Here is an 18386-nt window from a genome sequence, read left to right on the forward strand (position 1 = left end):
AAACAAATTAAGAACCCATCAATATTTTACAGCTATATAGAAACTATATAATCCAGTTTATCTCATATAAAATACATTAAAAATATTAATACATTTTTTAATTATAACCAATGTTTTACCCTAAATTTTTATATAAGATCAGTTCACTTCAATCTTCTACTGACCCTGAACTATACAAGTAAAGAGCGAGTCTTAGATCCTCGTATCCCACTACACCGCATGTGCACATGCAACAAATAAAATGTCACTATAAAATTTTCAATTGAAGATTTCCTGAGCTGAAATACACCGTGGCACTCCAGAAAACAACAAAAGCATTAATAAAATAGGTCCCCTAAAAGTTGGAAAAGCCAAAGCCATAAAATAAGAAATTTAAAATAATTAGTAATGAAAACGAACAGAGAGAAGGACCGCCGGAAGTATGTGGCATTATTGAACAGTTACTTTTTATTTATACATATGTTAAAATAATATTTTCTTATTTTTAAAATTTATTTTTAATATTAATACATCAAAACAATTAAAAAATATAAAAAAAAAATCAAAAATTTTTAAACGGAGGCCAGGCGCGAAACAGACAGGCACATAGTTTGATTGGTGGATATTATAAAAAATCAATCACTAAATGCCAGATGCAGACCATACTATGGTATGAACAGTACCAGCTCCATCATACGTTATGGGGTTTACAAGAGAAATGCCCAGAAAGTCTAGATAAAATTACTTAACAGATATTTTTGAATTACGGGAGTTGGAGATATTTTTCATTTGAAACAAAACAGAAAGCATGAGATACAGAAAGTCAGATATTTCCAGTTATCTTCTTAAGAAACTCTCTTCACAAATCGACCCTGCAACCAAAAAATATAGAGCACAAGCTATAATCCAAACTAGAATAAAATATGTGAAAAATAATCAAATCGGCAATCGGGTCTGTCTATCTAGAAATTCTTCAAGATATCTTCTTTTCTTCTCAAAGAAGAGAACGAACCTTGAGTCTGGGCCTTTTATCAGCATTCAGTTTGCGAACTTGATATCTTATCTTCTTAGAGAACAGTCTAGTCTGGCGCTTCTCTCTGTATCTAAGCACACTCGCTTCCCTTCTTGTCCTATCCTCTTCCATCACCGGCACCTCTCCCTTCTGAATATTATTTTCCACGTTAATTTTACAGCTAAATCACACACCAGTCAAATTAACATATGCTAATTAAGTACCGAAAAGAAGAAGAAAATCAACTTTGAATGTTCATCTAAGAAAATAAGAGCTTAAATCAAAACATAAAATGCAGTTCCTCAGCTTAAAATCATAGCAATTGAATTAATATATACATACATGTGTAGATGATAGGTTTTCTATTTTCAAGATCCAATTCAGCAAGAAAAGGGAGAGTGAAAAGACAAATTAAGGTGAAGAAAAATAAGTTTGTTGAGTACTAACATAATAGCAATTGCTTCCCATGGAAAGAGAGTAATCATCGGCCAAAAGTGACCCACGATCAGACCATGCATCCAGGACCTCTTGATAATTCAAGTTCAAGTTCAAAGACACTCTCTTCTCATCTCCATCCCACAATCCAAGACTCTTCCTTTATAACCTTACCAGTACTATAATGGCTATCTTCAAACTCAAAGAAACTGCTGCTTCTATCATCAAACCTAAACATTTCTGATCCTTCTTCATCTTCGACAGTTGGATACTCCTCCGAGTCCATAAAATCCCAACCAAGTACACCATTCATTGTATCACTCGACAACCGTTCATCATCTTCAATTCCCAAAATCCCTTCCAGTTCATCCATAACATCAATATCTCCATTGGCATATGCTTCTTCTTTGGTGTTGGAGAATTGAGTAACAACGGTATCTGGTACCGCTTGCTCTTCCTCTTTTGGGTTTTTTAAGAAAGAATTGCACCTCATCCTTTCTCTCTTTCTTTTGTGAATTTTACTCTTTTTTTCTCTTATTTGCTATAATGCATAACGGGTTTGAATATTGTTTGTTTTTATATTTTAAAAATATTTTTTAAAAAATTACATTAAATTTTATTTTTTATTTTAAATTAAAAATTTTAATATTTTTAAATTATTTTAATGTAACTATATTAAAAATAATTTTTAAAAATTAAAAAATATTATTTTAATATATTTTTAAGTAAAAAATATTTTAAAACTAAATACAGTCACATTTCCAGATATAACAGTGAATAATAAATTTTTATTTTTATACATATATATAAATTCTGATCCCACATGGAATCTTATATTCTCTTTCTATTGGTTGCTTCTTTGCCTACTTTGTTGTGATAGGCCAATATGCTCCACCTTGGAGGATTGTGGGGGCCATGGAAACCTTTTTTCTTCCTGTGCACGGGACCAATGACATGTCGAGTGCTATGTAATATTTAGGTAATGTTTATTTTTATATTTTAAAAGTATTTTTAAGAAAATTAAATTTTTTTATTTATTGTAAATTAATATATTTTTAATTTTTAAAAATTAAAAAAATTATTAATATATATTTCAGTATAAAATATTATTTAAAAATAACTATAATCATACTTCTAAATAAATTCTTCTAAATAAACTCTTAAAAATGGTGTGACTTATAGATTGATTGATTAAATTCAGTATCTCACTCTTTCCTTCAGAATAATTATTGGATTAATTAAATTCAGTATCTCACTCTTTCCTTCAGAATAATTATTGGAGGTAAAGTTTAATTTTGAATTATTTTGATGGGTTAATATTAAAAAAAATTTAAAATAAATAAAAATATTATTTTGATATATATTTTTGAAAGCAACTATTACCACAATTTCAAACATTATCTATATTAACTTAACATGATATAAAAATAATTAATTTTTCAATTTGAATATAGTGATTGATACATATATAATCTAGAATTATTGAGTTTTTTAATGAATTAAAAAATTTTAAAAATAAAACATTGATGTTTTGATTGAAACAAAAAAATGACAGAAATTTAAAAATTATTTTTTATTTAAATAAAAATTAGTTTCTGATTTAATATACTTATGAATTTTGATATTTTTATTAAAAGAAAAAAATAAATATTTGCAAAAATCATATGAAATGAAATATTTATTGTGTAATGGAATGTAAAGTACTTTTCGAAATAATTTTTAATTAAAAATATATTAAAATAAGATTTTTTAGATTTTTATTTTATTTTTAATATCTGAAAAATATTTTAAAATATTAATTTATTATTTTTTAAGTAAAAATAAATAAAAACAGATTGAACGTATTATCAAAGACATGATTGGTTTGTTTGACGTACTACCTTCTCCGTCTTAGATACTAAGGTAACTGGTGTTTTTAATGATGGCCGGGTGCTGCAATAATTTGATTTGGTTGTTATAAATTTGTAACTTGATGGGTGATTGCCTTGCCTAACTATTGTTTTTTTTTTCACTAGCTCCTCCTCCACGTTCTCTCAGCCTTTTCGCCTTCAATGAGTAAATATTGTAACGTTCAAAACAATGCCACATGTATTCTTTCTCCATATAAACACCCAGCCATGATCAATCTCCACACCACTTTCGAAATGGCTTTTAATCTCATGCTCTTTCTCTTGGTTGCTTTCTCTGCGTGCTGCAGCTTGGACTGCAACAAGGCCACGGCCGTGGCTCGGCCATTAGCCTCAGCCTCGAACCTTACGGTTCGCTTGAAATTAGATGAAGAGTCATCGAGTTGCTGGGACTCTTTGATTCAGCTCCAAGCATGCACCGGGGAGATCATTCTTTTTTTCCTCAACGGAGAGACTCAACTAGGCCATAGCTGTTGCCAGGCTCTGCGTACAATTGGTGGACATTGCTGGCCTAACATGATTGATACGCTCGGGTTTACCACTGAAGAGGGCCAAATACTTGAAGGCTACTGCGATAAAGCTGCCGATTCCAAAGATCCATATGCACCATCTGTGATTAATGTTGTTCCAAAGCAACCTTTGCTTCCTTGATTAGTTGTGACTGGCTAGCTGCTGATAATAGCTAGCAGCAGCAGCAAGAATAATATAATAATAATAACAACGAATAATTACACCTTTACATTCGAAATAGAAATGTTGGTTTTTTTAAAGTAAAGCTCTACTTTTATATTTAGTACTGTGTTTCATGTCCATTTAGATTTTATTTTTTTTTACAAATTCGTACATTTTACATGATTTTGGCTATATGTCAGCACATAAATTTACTTTGGGTTTTGATAGTATTTTTAAAAATTTTGAATTTTTTATTTGCTTTGAATTATTTTTTTATTTTCAAATAGTTTTAATGTGTTAATATCAAAAATAAGTTTTTCAAAAAATATTATTTTAATATATTTCTAATAAAAAAATATTTTAAAAAACAATTATTACCATAATAATTTCTCACTTCTTAACATTTATACATTGGTTATTTTATAGATAATTTACACAAAAATGGGGCTAAAAATGAATCAAGGAAATTCATGAAAACGAGCCATTAGAAAAATAAGATTAATCAATATCATTGGATCCAATATTAAGCTGGTAATATCTTTAAAATCTTTCCTTGCTATTATTTTTTACTTTTCTCTCCATAATATAACTACCGTGATAGAATTGATATGGATTTTGTTTCTCAAGCATGGACATTTTTTAACGATTAATTAATGGATTTTTAAATCGACATCAATATATTTTTGTCGAGAGAAAGGAACTAAATCCTGAAATCAAATATCACCGTCAAATATACTTAAAAATTCCATAAATTAAGCTAAATTACATAAGGAAAATAGATAAAAAAAAATGATGATAGAGAGAGATTCAAGGAAAAGAATTACCTGAAATAACAAAAGGAAAAATAGAGAATTGTGAAAGGAAAACTTTAAGTGTAAGGTTTATTTTTGTTAAAGGAAAGAAATGTTTTTTCCAGAGTTAAGAAAAGAAAGAAATTTTATTATTTAAAATATTTATTTTGTCTTATTTTATTTTTTCTGAAAACACTTTTCATTAATTATTTTTCTTTCTCAAAAAATTATTTTATATCAAACAAACAAACGAATCCTAGTTAGAGGTTAATGCTAGATGGACTCTAACTGAATTTCAGTTGGGCAATAAGCCCAAGATCGGCCTAGAACGGACAAGAAGATGCCAGCCCATGGTTGGATGCAGGCACGCATATATATGTATAAAATAAAAAAAATGTTTAGGAGAGCTGCTAGGGAAAAAATAAAAATAAATAAATAAAAAGTACCCGCAAAGAGACGAAATAACAACAATGATGCCCACCAAAAAAACTGAACCTGTCCCCGACATGCCTCCTAAAAGAGGGGCCCAAGTCATTTTGGTAATTAGCTGACGATTCTGGTCTATCATTGAACTACAATCTCAATCGTCGGCCCTCTCCTCCATCTTTCAGATTTGAGGTTCAGTGTAATAATTTATTTTAAATGGAAATGTACGATCTACCTTTCTCTTCGACTAAACAATAATAATATCGACGTCATGATCCAGAGACAACTGTCCTATGAGGGTTGCCATTTTGCGCCTTCGCTGATTAATTCTAACTATATCGATCCTAGGGATTACATTTTATTTTTATTTTTTATTCATCAGAGGGTTTTAGCTGGGTGCGTCAACAAAATAATTTGTCTTTATTTCTTGTTTATTTTCATATTGTCAGGGGTCGGTTGTATGGAGGAGTGATCTTTTACGAAGCACAACCATTAAAAGGATCTTTCCATTCTGAGGATCCGTCTCCGACCAACCCCTGACTCAATGTCACCGAGCTAACTCGAAAGAATACCAGGCTGACTATGAAATCAAAAGAAAAAAAGAAACAGTCAGACAAGCCATTGTTTAGATTATTTTTCCCACAACGCACGCAGACATGATTTAGCAATCCAACTAACCCCGATGACCATATAAATCGCTGCAAAAACCGGGGCAAATGCTACGCCCTAAAAGCTTATTCAAGCAGCGCCCTTATGAAAAATTCAATATGGGAAAGGTCATTTTCACAAAAGGAAAATTGTTAAGCATTTTCCAATGAGGGACATGTTAAGTTAACCGCTTCCATATTTGACTTTAAGAAATCTTGCACGTAAAATACTCGTAACCCTATTTGAAGCTAGCTCTAAACCTTAGCTTAGATATATACAAACGCAGGGGAAAAGTTGCTGCGCAGTTCGACTAATATTTAAATTAAACTGTGATTTTCTTCTTACTAATATTAAAATGGGCTTTTCAAGATTCTTTCACAAGAACAGTGCACTTCTGAATTGCTTAATTTGTAGCCCCCATGTCACGTGATAAGATTGAAACAAAGGATGTATGTTATTATTTAGAGACAGGAACAACACAACCATAATTATATGCATGTTATTAAGATGCCAGGATGTGTTAACGTGTTCTGTTAATGAAGCCAGAGGTCTGTCATGAATTAATTTAGCATTTCAATTTTATAATCATATATGTTGAAAGAGAACTACCAAAGGGGACAACATGCCCCGTAATAAGTAACGTCTTAATGAAGAAAAGAGAATTAATGTAAACCCGACTGTGTTTCTGTCTCACATGCGGTAGTGCTGTATATTGGCCTGTTAACGATCGACGTTGACCCCTTAACTCAAATTCCTACATGAAGTTTGTTTTTGTCTCATCTATTCCAAGAACTAAAATTATTAGTCTGATCTCTCTTTCACATGGACACGCACGTGCATACTGCTTAATTACACACAATCATGGATTAATTTGTTTTCCATGAGAAACACAGAGCTAGAACAAGCAAGCTAGGTCAATATTGAACTCAAAATCGATCAGAGAGAACCTTGAACAAAAAGGTTATAATTATTCATTAAAAAAAAACAATTTTCAAGTACTACTCAAGTCCAGAGAGACTCTCTCTTAAGAGGGTCTTGGATTGCATTGCTAGAAGACGCAAAGTTAAAATATTGAGGAATGTTATTGAAGTTATTACTACTGGCTAAAAGAAGTGCCTTCTCATCTTGATCTAGCTGGGTTGGTAAGGTAGGCTCCTGTTGCATCTGGATGCAATTCATCTCTGCCTGAGTAGCTGCAAGTTGTATTTGCAACTGTGATACTTGATTTTGTAAGTAAGATATTGCACCAACACATCCATAGACCGGGTCTCGCACTCTTGCATTTGCTTCATAAACTAAACTGCTCACAGCATCTACTCTCTGATGAATTGGAATCTCCTGCAAGATTACAATAGCCTCATCATTTAAAGGATCATCATTAATATTAAAAACTGCTCAAAGAACGTGCTTTGCTGTTTTCATACACGCATAGTATAGATCAGTACACACACAAATTAAGGAGAGAGGGGGGACCTGCAACATTTTGCTAACATTACTAGCACCGAAGACCTTGTGGACAATGGCAAACTTATGGGGATCATCAGAAGGGAAGTAAGGGGCAAAGATGCAGTCTTTGGCGCACCGGCGCCTTAGCAGTTTGCAGGATGCACATGGTGAAGAACCCCCCATGTTTTCGTCTTAAAATAACACAAAGAAAATTCTCTTTTGATGCAGATAGGTAGAGAGAAAGATATAAAGAAATCCAAAAGGAAGTTCAATGTGGAACAAAATGAGATTGGAATGTGTATTTATAATAGTTGAGGGATGTGCTCGCCTAGTGTGTAGAATGGATGCACATGCATGTTCAAGTTAAAATAAAGAGATTATCATTATAATTAAACAAATAATAAAGTACATGGAAAGAAGCAGCTATGATTCCCAATTGTGGAGGAAAGCACCGTGGAAACAATTGCATGCACATAGATTTAATTACAGTTCAAGGCTTTTGCAATGAAAATCAAATGGACGAGGTTGACCACCGCCGGGGCGCGTGATGGGCTGGCAATGCATTGGTGTACTAGTACTCTTGTCCACGTTCTTGTTTGACTATTTGTTTCTGTGTTCTGATTGTATGTATGTATACTCATATGAGTATGTTAAAAAAAAAAAACAATGTATAGTATGATGATTGTACTATTATACTATTAGGTTTCGAATGTCTAAGCCTATGTTACGTAAAAAAAAATACATGTAGTAAATAAAAGTCTAGACCTCGTAGAGAGTGTGAGAGTCATTAATTGTCAGGCCAGTTTAGGGTTTTTCAATATGGTGATAACGATAAGAAACCTACCTAGCTAACCCGAATCAAAACATAAAAAAAAGATAGGCTAAACATGAATGTTTGTTGGTGACATTAAATAAATTACATGGAAATTTCATTCTAATTTCTCTCTTCCTTTATCTGAATTAACGTTAAAAGTTAGATGTTGCCGTTTATTATACTATTGTTTGCCAAAAAAAATAAATTGGATCCTCTTTTCGTTCTTATCTGTTATTGTTTTACAAATTAATAAAATTAAACTAGGCCAAGAATAGCATAATGCACACACACACACAGCTCTACCAAATCCAATGTCCAGTATATATAATCTCTTGTGTTTAACTAGAATTAAAATTAGATTCTTTTTAAACGATCTCAAATGTATATCCTGAACTTGGGAAAATAAAAATGAAAAAAGAAAAAGAAAACTTCATTAATCGTTAAGCCAACTTCTTAAATTTTGCTTTCAATTATAACAGTAACAAGTATTTGAACAAAAGGCGGTTATTATAATTTGTGATTAATGACACGCCCACTATTTGAGGAGGGATGAGAAGTGCTTGATCAATGGAGCTTTTAATGAGTTGCCCTCCAAGTTTTTCTTTGGCATGCAAAATTCCCGCAACAATTCTGTCAAGCTCGATTCCAGAAATATCCATGCATAACTAATATTTTTTTATAGAAAAATAAAAAAATTCATGTAAAAATTAAATCAAAATAACTCATTAAAAATATAAAAATAAAATTATTTTTTTAATATTAGAATGATATTATATTGGATTGACTTAGATTAACTTTTTAAATTTGCAACTCTGATCATGAGACTATAATAACTTTATATAACACAAATTAAAGTTCAATTCTCAATAAACTCACTATTAAATAATAAAATTAAAAAAATAATAAAAGTATAAAAGTTTACTTGATTAACTTAGAAAACTCGTGATCTGGGTTATGAGGTAATAACTTTATAGGAAATAAACCACAATAAATAATAAAGTCTAATTCATAATTAACTAAAAGTTAAAAATGTTGAATAATGAAACTAAAAAAAAATTATCAATTAAAAAAATAAATTGAATCAACCAAGTTAACCAGTCAAATTTATGACATAGGTTATAAGACTGAAATAATTATAAAGAAAACAAATCACTATTTTATTAAATTAATAAACCAAATGTTGAAAGATAAAATTATATAAAAAAAATTTTAAAAAAAATCTATACATCTAGTTTAGAATTTGGCTAAAAAATCTAAAATTAACCGAATGAGATGAAAATTGTTATACAGAGGGTGTTCTGATTTTTAAAATAGCAAAACAAGGATCGGTCATTACAGTGTCAGTGATGTGCATCATCAAGCACATAAAAAATTACAGATGTCAATGTTGTTTTGTACTAGTTGCTACTCTTATTTTCTTAATAGTAAATGGCATGGTTTGAATGCTTTACAAACATTGCATTCCTCATCGAGAAATGTATGTAGTTGAACAATGTCTGGTTATGGTTCCACCGTAAAAACTAAACTCTCGTTTGACAGCAGTTGCTCTATTCTAAACCATCAAATCATTGAAAAACTATCTCTTCTAGTAAACAGACATCAATTGAAGTCTTAATCCTCATCTCCTCATCTTATCTCCATGAAATAATTTATACGATGATAACGATAACCCACCAAGCAATTAATGTGAACCATTAAATGAGATCCGACATCAAGCTAAGGTCGACCTTCTGAGGGATTATAAAAATCCCAGTTCCAGAGAGATTTAAACGGAAAACACAAGAGGTGTGAAACCCTAAGACCAATTCCTTTTCTCTTGCATTTAATGCTTACCACATGATTCCAAGCTTCGAATCTTCTGTTCCGAGCAGAATAGCTCTCCTTCCCGTATTATTATTATTATTATTATTATAAAGAAGATACTCGAACACTAGAATTATTAGAAAGAGAGATTTTACTATCAATTAAGCTATATATATGCGCCCTCTCCTTCTCTAGGTGTCCTGGAGTATCTATATTTTCCTTTTTTCTCGTGTATGTGTCATTTAATGAAGTGCATGTGTGTTATTTCAGACCCGTATCTCAGCCAATATATTACTATGGGGCCACCTGTTGAAATTTCTTTTATTGGCACTACATCACAAAGCGCGTATTTTCAAGTTCACACCTCCAAGTTTCAAACCCCTAAGCTCTAGAACGAAGAAAAGGAATCATAGTTTGACGGTGAGAACCTTTGTATTCTTTGTTTTACTATGGTTTTTTTAAAACACATGAATAAAATAGAGGAAAAACAGACATCTTTCGCCCTCTTGAAGAAAAATAAAACATGCGAGGTCCAACGCAAGCATTTAATGTGCTTGGTGATATGGAAGATTCGATTCTCGAAATTTGCATATAGTTTACTTTCAAATCTGAAGGGGTGAAGATTAGAGGGCAATGTTTGACAAAAGCGAACATCGCAAGTGAGGGTCTCATGGCATCAGAGACTTGAAATTCAGTTGCTTGAACAGAGTCCATGTTGGATTTCCAAGGTGACCAATTCTGTTCAAAATGCAAGGTCTGCATTATCAGCTCGGTGGAAATCAAGAAAAACATTAGGCCTGAAGCAAGAGGTAAGCACGTGAACAAGCACACGAACATGGGCCGTGTTAATTTGACGCTGCAGAGCTACGTTTTTCCCTCATAATAAACTCCTTTATGGTTTAATACTTCAAAAATTGAAGAGGTCATCTTCAATCTAGAGTTTGAAATATATATTTTAACGTGACAAGTACTTCACATACCATGGCTCATGAATGAATCTCTTTGTTAGTGATATTGGTTGACCAGACTCGAGAGGCACCAGAAGAGAAGCCTTTCCTGACAGCATACACTACAAAATGGAATTGGAGAATGAATAAGTAGAAAGATAATTCATTTTTCTTCCAGGGCATGCCAAAGAAAACTAGTTAATGACCGATGAAAGCTCATTTTCATTATTGCCTTGATTTTCTATTGCAAAAGACAATAGTAATGTACTGACGGGCACATAAATGCTCTTGCCATGCTAATTGTTTTTATTGGTTTGCATGTACGACCTTGATATGGCTAATCCAAGACAAACCAGCAGAGCATGTCATCCAGACCAATCTCTTCCCTTCTTGTCCCCTAATCAGACCGAGTACACTAGCATCAGCCTCTACAGTTAAGTAAATACTCCCAAACACATCGTATCATATGAAAAGATCCAAAATGATCAGATAATTAGAGAATACAATAATGTTCTTTTGATTGAATGGAATAGAAAAGCATCTGTCTTCAGAAACGTTACAATTTAAGGGGAAAGAGCTTGTAGTTAACAACGAGAAGTGACTTGATACAACTTTGCAGTCATACAAACAAATTCCGTGAGGACAGGTAAATTTGGCAACAAAGTTATAATTCAACATTCTGCTGCAAACTGTGGCGTTTACACAATACACGTGCATGCCGCTTCTTGATTCCGTTTCTAAACAGAGTGCTAGCAGGGCTTTTTGTTTCTCTATGAAATGAAGAGCATATTTTGCTCTTCTCAGCTATTTTCCTTTCCAATTACTCAGCCGCTTATGCCTGGACTGGAATGACCGAACAGAATTTGTAACCATCAAACGAAAAGGAACGTTTAAAAGAGTTTGACATGAATCTTATTTACCAACCCTTAATCACTTGGAGAAATGAGAACCACATAAATATGCCACATAAATATCTACAAAATAGTTGCACTAAATCCAAAGTAGTTATTCCTGAGATCCAACATTAACGAGTTCATTGCTAAAGATCTATAGATTAAAGTTAATGTCATATGAATAAAAGTGATGTCTAACCTCATGTAGAATCTGAGATGATAGCTGCATGAAAATAAAAGAACATATATTATATATCCCAAAATCTCTGTGTGAAACCTCGAGTGGTAATTGCTAATCTAAATCATTTAAATTTTTTCTAAAAATTTGATCACTAGTCTCCTTGCTTTTTGGAATTAAAACACACAAAGAAATGCTGCATGCACTGCTTATTTCCTGCTTATTATCTATCCTGAAGCCATCTCGAAGCTTATGTTAAGTACCCTAAGTTCGCCATGACATTAAATTATCCACTGCCGGGAAAAGAAACGTAAAGAGTTGTTCTGGACACTCCTATAAAAAGCTATGAAATCCATACACAAACATATTGGAATAACTCCTGCGTCATGCTAAAACTCTGGCATGGTACATAATATAAAAAAATTTCACCGATATATGCATCGAAAACTGGCACAACATAATGGCAGTCTCTTTCACATGAATTAGCTTTTGAAGTGAGAACTTGTAATCTCATCATCAGCCAGCATAAATTTTACCATTCCATTGCATCCACAATCTCTACAAGCTTAATTTCATTTCGCCGCAGTTTATGAATTTCGAACACCAAATTCGACAAGCCCCGTAGGCTTTCTTCCTTACAGCAATGATTAAAGAATCCTGCAGCACACTTCAAACTATGCTCTCTTGATTGCACTTCTATCTTTATCACAGTATTTTGTTTGGTTACTAGTATGCAAACCCAATAAAATAAAAAGCAAACCCGGTAAAATAAAAAGTAAAGAATGGTATAAAATAAAAAATGATACACACAAGAATTTATATAATTCGTTCAATTTGATTACATCCACGGGCAAGTATAGAAAGATTTTACTAAGTAATGTGAGAATTACAGTCTATTTCTACTACTAGAAGAACAAATGAAATCTTTATATTACTAGGAAAAAAACACCTTACTTACTATCCTCACAAATACCTCATAATTTTATGGGATTACTTTTCCTCTCTCACTCTCCTCTTCTTCTCTTTTGTTTCTCTCTTATAGTGTGCATTTAAGGCTTGAATTCATTACTTATTTATAGGCAAGAGTGAAGGGATAAAGGCTATAAATCATGACACCAATTATGCCAACAACTCATCTTCACTCATACTCCACCAATTATGCCAACAATTCATCTCCCATTTATTTTCGTCTAACAACTCATCTTCCACCAATTATGTGGATTTAATTAAATAGCTTTACATTCTCCACTTGAAGACTTTGATGATTTAATCAAGTCTTCACACTTGATCATCTGTGATTCTTCTATCCTTTCTATACTTACCATCTTCATGTTGCTTACGTTTCTGCTAAATCATAAGAGGATCTGTATCAAATATACTTATCAGTGTTGACTGATTTGGTCAAAACATCTGCTGGATTTTTCTTTAAGTGAACCTTCTGAAAATCCACACTTCCATCTCCCACCACTTCGCAAATAAAGTGATACTGAACATCTATATGTTTTGTTCTTGAATGAAATAATGGATTCCTTGCAATATGCAAGGCACTCTAACTATCACAATACAAAAAAATGTTCTCTTATTTGTACCCAAGCTCCTCCATAAGCTTCTTCATCCATATTATTTCTTTACAAGCTTATGTAGTTGTTATATACTCAGCTTCTATTGTGAATAACGCTACAATAGTCTAAATTTTAGAGACCCAACTCACAACTCCTCCTGCAATTATGATCATATAGCTTATAGTGGATTTTTTTTTCTCAAGGTTACTAGCAAAATCTGAATCAACATAACTTCTGAAAGTAAGTTCTGATCCTCCATAACTTAATGCGGCATCTAAGGTACCTTTGATGTATCTCAAGATCCTCTTAATAGTATTTCAATGCTCACTACTAGGATTTTCCATGTATCGACTAACTGCTCCTACTACTTGTGCAATGTCTGGTCTTGTACATATCATAGTAAACATTAAACCTCCCACTGCTAATGCATATGGTACTCGAGACATCTCCATTCTCTATGCTTCATTGTTAGGAGACATACTTAAGGATAATTTGAAATTAACAGGAAATGCGATGGAAATTGACTTACAATCTTACATGTTGAAACATCGCAAAATCTTTTTCAAATAATTCTTCTAAAAAAGCCAAATCTTCCTCTTACATCTATCTCAATGAATTTGCATTCCTAAAATCCTGTTTGTCGGTCTCAAGTTATTTATATCAAACTCCCTAGCCAATTGTGCCTTCAATTCTTATACTTGATATTTGTTGGGGCCTATTACCAACATATCATCCACGTACAGCAAGAGAATGATGAAATTATCATCTTCTTCAAACTTTCTATAATACGTATAATGGTCTGAATTGAGTTTGTTATACCCAAAGCTAACTATGAAAGAATCAAATCTCTTATATCAATACCTCAGTGCCTGTTTGAGACCATATAGAAATTTGTTTAACTTGCAAACCAAGTTCTCCTTGCCTATTTCAGCAAAACTCTTTGGTTGAAGCATATAAATTTCCTTTTCAAGTTTTCCATGAAAAAATGCAATTTTTATATCTAACTGCTCTAAATAAAGATCAAATATCACTCATTACCAAAATTACTCTAATTGTAGTAAGTCATACCATCAAGGAAAACATCTCATTGAAGTTTATTCCTTCTTTATAAGCATATCCTTTCACCGCCAATCTTGCACGATACCGTTTCACTTGATTATTGTCATCACGTTTTATCTAGTAAACTCATTTGGTGCTAATGACATTCTTTTTTTATGAAAACAAAACAAGATTTCAAGTGTTATTCTTGTGTAGAGCTTCAATCTCCTCTTGCATTGCTGTCATCCACATAAATACATCTGTGTTTTGATAGTCTCATGGAAAGTTCATGTCTCTCCATCCTTGATTAGAAGACATTATACAATGTTGCTCTCAATAAGATATACAATGTTGTTAGAGTATCCCATATCTCCTTAACTGTTTTCTTCTCCGCTATACTTGATAATACTTCATAAGCTAATGCTAAATGTATGTTAGCAAAATCATTGTCATCTATCTCATTTCATTTTGCATTATCAGTGATCTCCACGAGTTGATCCTCAATACTGCCAAGCAATTATCTTTCCTTAAGATTGCCTTAATTCTCATTTTTCACAGTGAGAACTTGCTCCCTTTAAACATCTCAATCTCGTACTTTACTGTTATTTTATTCACCGTGATCTATTCAGCTATCACCGTTTAACTAATATGTAATATATACAGAAATAGTATCGTGTGAATAATAATGCACTAAGTAAGTTACCAGGAAAGATTGAAAGGGTCACAAACGGTCCGCTTAAAACTCAATCTTATTAGATAGAACTTCCTAGACTGTATTTAATCACCACACTGATTTTTATATACGCCAACAGTAACATATGTGAACGGTATTGTAAATGTGAATAGTACCGTAGATGTGAATAATGACCGTATACATGAATAACTTTCGTGTGTTAACAACACCAACCAAGAGGCTATAATACAACTATTAGAATACTAACATACAACCCTGATAAAATAAAAGGCAAAGGATATGATAAAATGATAAATAAGACACACAAGAATTTACGAAATTCACTCAATTTGGCTACGTCCATGGACAAATATAGAAGAATTTTACTGAGTAATGTAGGAATTACAATATCTCTTTATCAATAGAAGAACAACTGAAATCTCTCTATTACTAAGAGAAAACACCTCACTTACTCTCCTTACAGATACCTCACAATTTTATGGGATTACTTTTCCTCTCTCACTCTCCTCTTCTTCTCTTTTGTTTCCCTCTTATGGTGTGCATTTAAGGTTTGGATACATTCACTATTTATAAGTAAGAATGAGGGGACAAATACCATAAATCATGATACCAATTACGCCACAAATTATATCAACAATTCATCTTCAATCATACACTACCAATTATATTAACAACTTATCTTCTATTTATTTTTATCTAACAACTCATCTTCCATTAACTATGTGAATTTAATTAAGAGGCTTTACAAACAAACGTGTGGCATATAAAATATATAATATTCGCTTCCAAAATTAACATAAAACTAAGAGATCAAAGCTGTGCGCGCATGCTTGTGTGTGTAACACAACACAAGCTATCATTGAAGTACGCATTTCATAAGCCTGATTGATTATCATAGCTGATCAGATGCTATGCATCCATGTAAAAAGATTAAAAACAAGAGAATAGAAACATACCAGAACCTGAAGCTGCAGACTTTCACGTCACGGTCCTTGAACCTCTTTATCTCTTCAATAATCTGAGCATTTTCGAAGAACTCACCTGTTTTCGTATCTGCAATGTCATTCTTTTCAAAACATGCTAGGGACTTTTCACACGACTATACAAGCGAAAAACAATCAAAGTGAAGGCTCGGGTTAATACGAAAGTTAATCTAGACAATATTATTATATCAGAAAATACATAAATTATTCACTCAGCAATAAGGAAACTTTAACCTGTATAGCAATAGAAAATAAGCCGTTATCAAGTCAATGGCGATCAAAATCTAGCCATTCCGGATACGAAACTTGTAGCGATTTTTCCCCAGTAGACTTAACATCACGCAGAAGCAATGCCTCTTATTTCAGCGACAAACAACTCTGCACACATAATTCATGTAAAGATTGCTAGCAATTTTAATTAATTGACGGATAAAATTTGACAAGGAGTTTGTGGCTGTCTCAGTATCGCCTGTGACAGCGAAAGCGCCAACACATAATTGGAGAGTAAAAAGCTTCTGTTTGACAATTTTATCTTGATTTGGTGGATGATGGAGAAAGATTCGGATCTCATGGACTGTTTCACATCCGATCGTATTTCGATCAGCGATTTCAAGTCTCTAAAGACCATAACTGATTCGAGAATTCGCAGCGTTTCGTCTTTGAATCTGCAAAAGAAAGAAGAGATTGAGTGAGCTTTTTTGAAATGAGGGATGACGATTGAAGGGTTGTGAGGGTGAAAATTGGAACCTTCAATTTGTGATTTGACAGCGGAAGAGGGAAATCTGGTGAGGAGTTTGTGTGAGTCGTGACATTTGCCAAGGGCGGGAGGTTGTGGCTCTGGGCTTGGGTTTTATTTTAAAGATTATTTGTGGGTTTGGATATGTTCAAATGTGAATTCCTGCAACTGTTTTCTTCTTACGTTTTTTTTAATGGTGTTAACTGTTAACGATAACTGAAAAATAATCTTTTATAATTCTAATGAATTTTAAATGAAAAAAAATGAATTAGACTTAATTAGATTTGTAAATGAGTTAATGAACAAATTTACCGATGATTTCTTAATAATTCCTTCTAAATTAGCTAAAATGTGTTTGTTAAAGTGATGAAAGTTATTTTTATAAAAGTATTTTTTATTTTATTTTTTATATTAATATTTTAAAATTATTTAAAAAATATAAAAGATATTAATTTAATATTTTTAAAATTAAAAAATATATAACAAACACATCTAATAAATTTTTTAAATTTAAACTGTTATACAAAGTTTAAAAATAATATATTAATTTTTTTAACTTTAAAATTTTTTGTGCGAAACCTCGATGGAAAAACGGGCGGATAAACTCGTATGTACTAAAAAAATACAATAATTCTCTTAAATCTATTATTATACGGGTCTGAGCGAGGCTCCCTCGCCCCGACTTGGCTGGAAATTTCCTACTGGTGGCAACCAACAGCCCCTTCGCGCTCGGCCCTTACACCGTTCATGTCGCTCTTCAACTCCATCTCACACTCCCAACAAGACAAAAAAAAAAGAAGAAGAAAAACTCCCATCGCATAGGATCAAAGAGAAAAAATGGCAGGACGCAACCATCTCCAACTCCGCGAAATCCCTTTATCCCGAGTCGCCCCCCTTTCTCGCTCAACCACCGGCCCACGCCACCTTCACACCCGACCTCACCGCCACCTCCTCGAAGACCGAATATCAACCCAACACCGTGAGATCCAATCCCTTCTTTTAGACAACCATCGACACGCTGCCACACGTTGCATTAAAACAAGAAGTCTCTCTGTCACAGCAAGACCTCTTCGTCACTTATCAACACTTGCTGCTGGTGTCAAAGCCGAGAGAGATAATCAAATTCGTGAAGTCTATCAAAGATCGTTGAAATTGGATGCCGAGTTACGGTCTATTGATGCTATGAGATCTGAACTTGTTCAGGTGAGAACGGATGTACAGAAAATTACTTTGCAACGGCAGGATATGACTGCACAATTGAAGGACATGAATAGTGAAATTGTTAAGGCTAAAAGGGAAACGCAGCAGGTGGGTGTTATTAAAGAGGAGATTGAAACTGTACAGCAGGAGATTCAAGGAGGAAGGTAAGACAAAAAAGGTGGGGGGGGGGGTTTTTTTGGGGGGGTAATTTTGTTGGTTGGT

The 18386-nt window shown here is 32.9% G+C and overlaps 4 protein-coding genes and 1 long non-coding RNA gene across 6 annotated transcripts in view; 2 read left to right on the plus strand and 3 right to left on the minus strand.

The window, feature by feature from the left end:
• Nucleotides 1–671: 671 nt before the first annotated feature.
• On the minus strand, nucleotides 672–1931 carry LOC105110134 (zinc finger protein CONSTANS-LIKE 7). Its single transcript, XM_011005075.1, has 4 exons — nucleotides 1603–1931; nucleotides 1439–1568; nucleotides 992–1141; nucleotides 672–851 (listed from the first exon to the last, which is right to left on the minus strand). Exons 1-4 carry the CDS (start codon nucleotides 1917–1919, stop codon nucleotides 825–827), a joined length of 624 nt encoding a protein of 207 aa, XP_011003377.1. The 5' UTR covers nucleotides 1920–1931; the 3' UTR covers nucleotides 672–824.
• Nucleotides 1932–3570: 1639 nt separating this feature from the next.
• LOC105111438 (egg cell-secreted protein 1.1-like) lies at nucleotides 3571–3984 on the plus strand. The gene has a single exon (XM_011006786.1). It carries the CDS (start codon nucleotides 3571–3573, stop codon nucleotides 3982–3984), a length of 414 nt encoding a protein of 137 aa, XP_011005088.1.
• A 2834-nt stretch (nucleotides 3985–6818) lies between these two features.
• On the minus strand, nucleotides 6819–7630 carry LOC105110144 (LOB domain-containing protein 12-like). Its single transcript, XM_011005085.1, has 2 exons — nucleotides 7344–7630; nucleotides 6819–7208 (listed from the first exon to the last, which is right to left on the minus strand). The coding sequence occupies exons 1-2, from the start codon at nucleotides 7497–7499 to the stop codon at nucleotides 6873–6875; spliced, it is 492 nt and encodes a 163-aa protein (XP_011003387.1). The 5' UTR covers nucleotides 7500–7630; the 3' UTR covers nucleotides 6819–6872.
• Nucleotides 7631–15508: 7878 nt separating this feature from the next.
• Nucleotides 15509–17068, minus strand: LOC105110182 (uncharacterized). The gene is made up of 3 exons (XR_839417.1): nucleotides 16976–17068; nucleotides 16463–16893; nucleotides 15509–16344 (listed from the first exon to the last, which is right to left on the minus strand). It is a non-coding gene; the product is annotated as an uncharacterized LOC105110182 (long non-coding RNA).
• Nucleotides 17069–17631: 563 nt separating this feature from the next.
• LOC105110168 (protein FLC EXPRESSOR-like) overlaps nucleotides 17632–18386 on the plus strand; it is a 9420-nt gene continuing 8665 nt past the window's right edge. The window contains exon 1 of one of the 2 annotated variants that reach the window (XM_011005115.1): nucleotides 17632–18328. In XM_011005115.1, coding sequence (XP_011003417.1) covers nucleotides 17802–18328 — 527 coding nt within the window. In that variant the 5' untranslated portion in view covers nucleotides 17632–17801. The remainder of the gene's footprint in view (nucleotides 18329–18386) is intronic. The other variant, XM_011005123.1, reaches the window with a different exon arrangement.

The sequence above is a fragment of the Populus euphratica genome, unplaced genomic scaffold (genome assembly GCF_000495115.2).
Source record: "Populus euphratica unplaced genomic scaffold, PopEup_1.0 scaffold3.1, whole genome shotgun sequence".
NCBI classification, from domain to species: Eukaryota; Viridiplantae; Streptophyta; class Magnoliopsida; order Malpighiales; family Salicaceae; genus Populus; species Populus euphratica.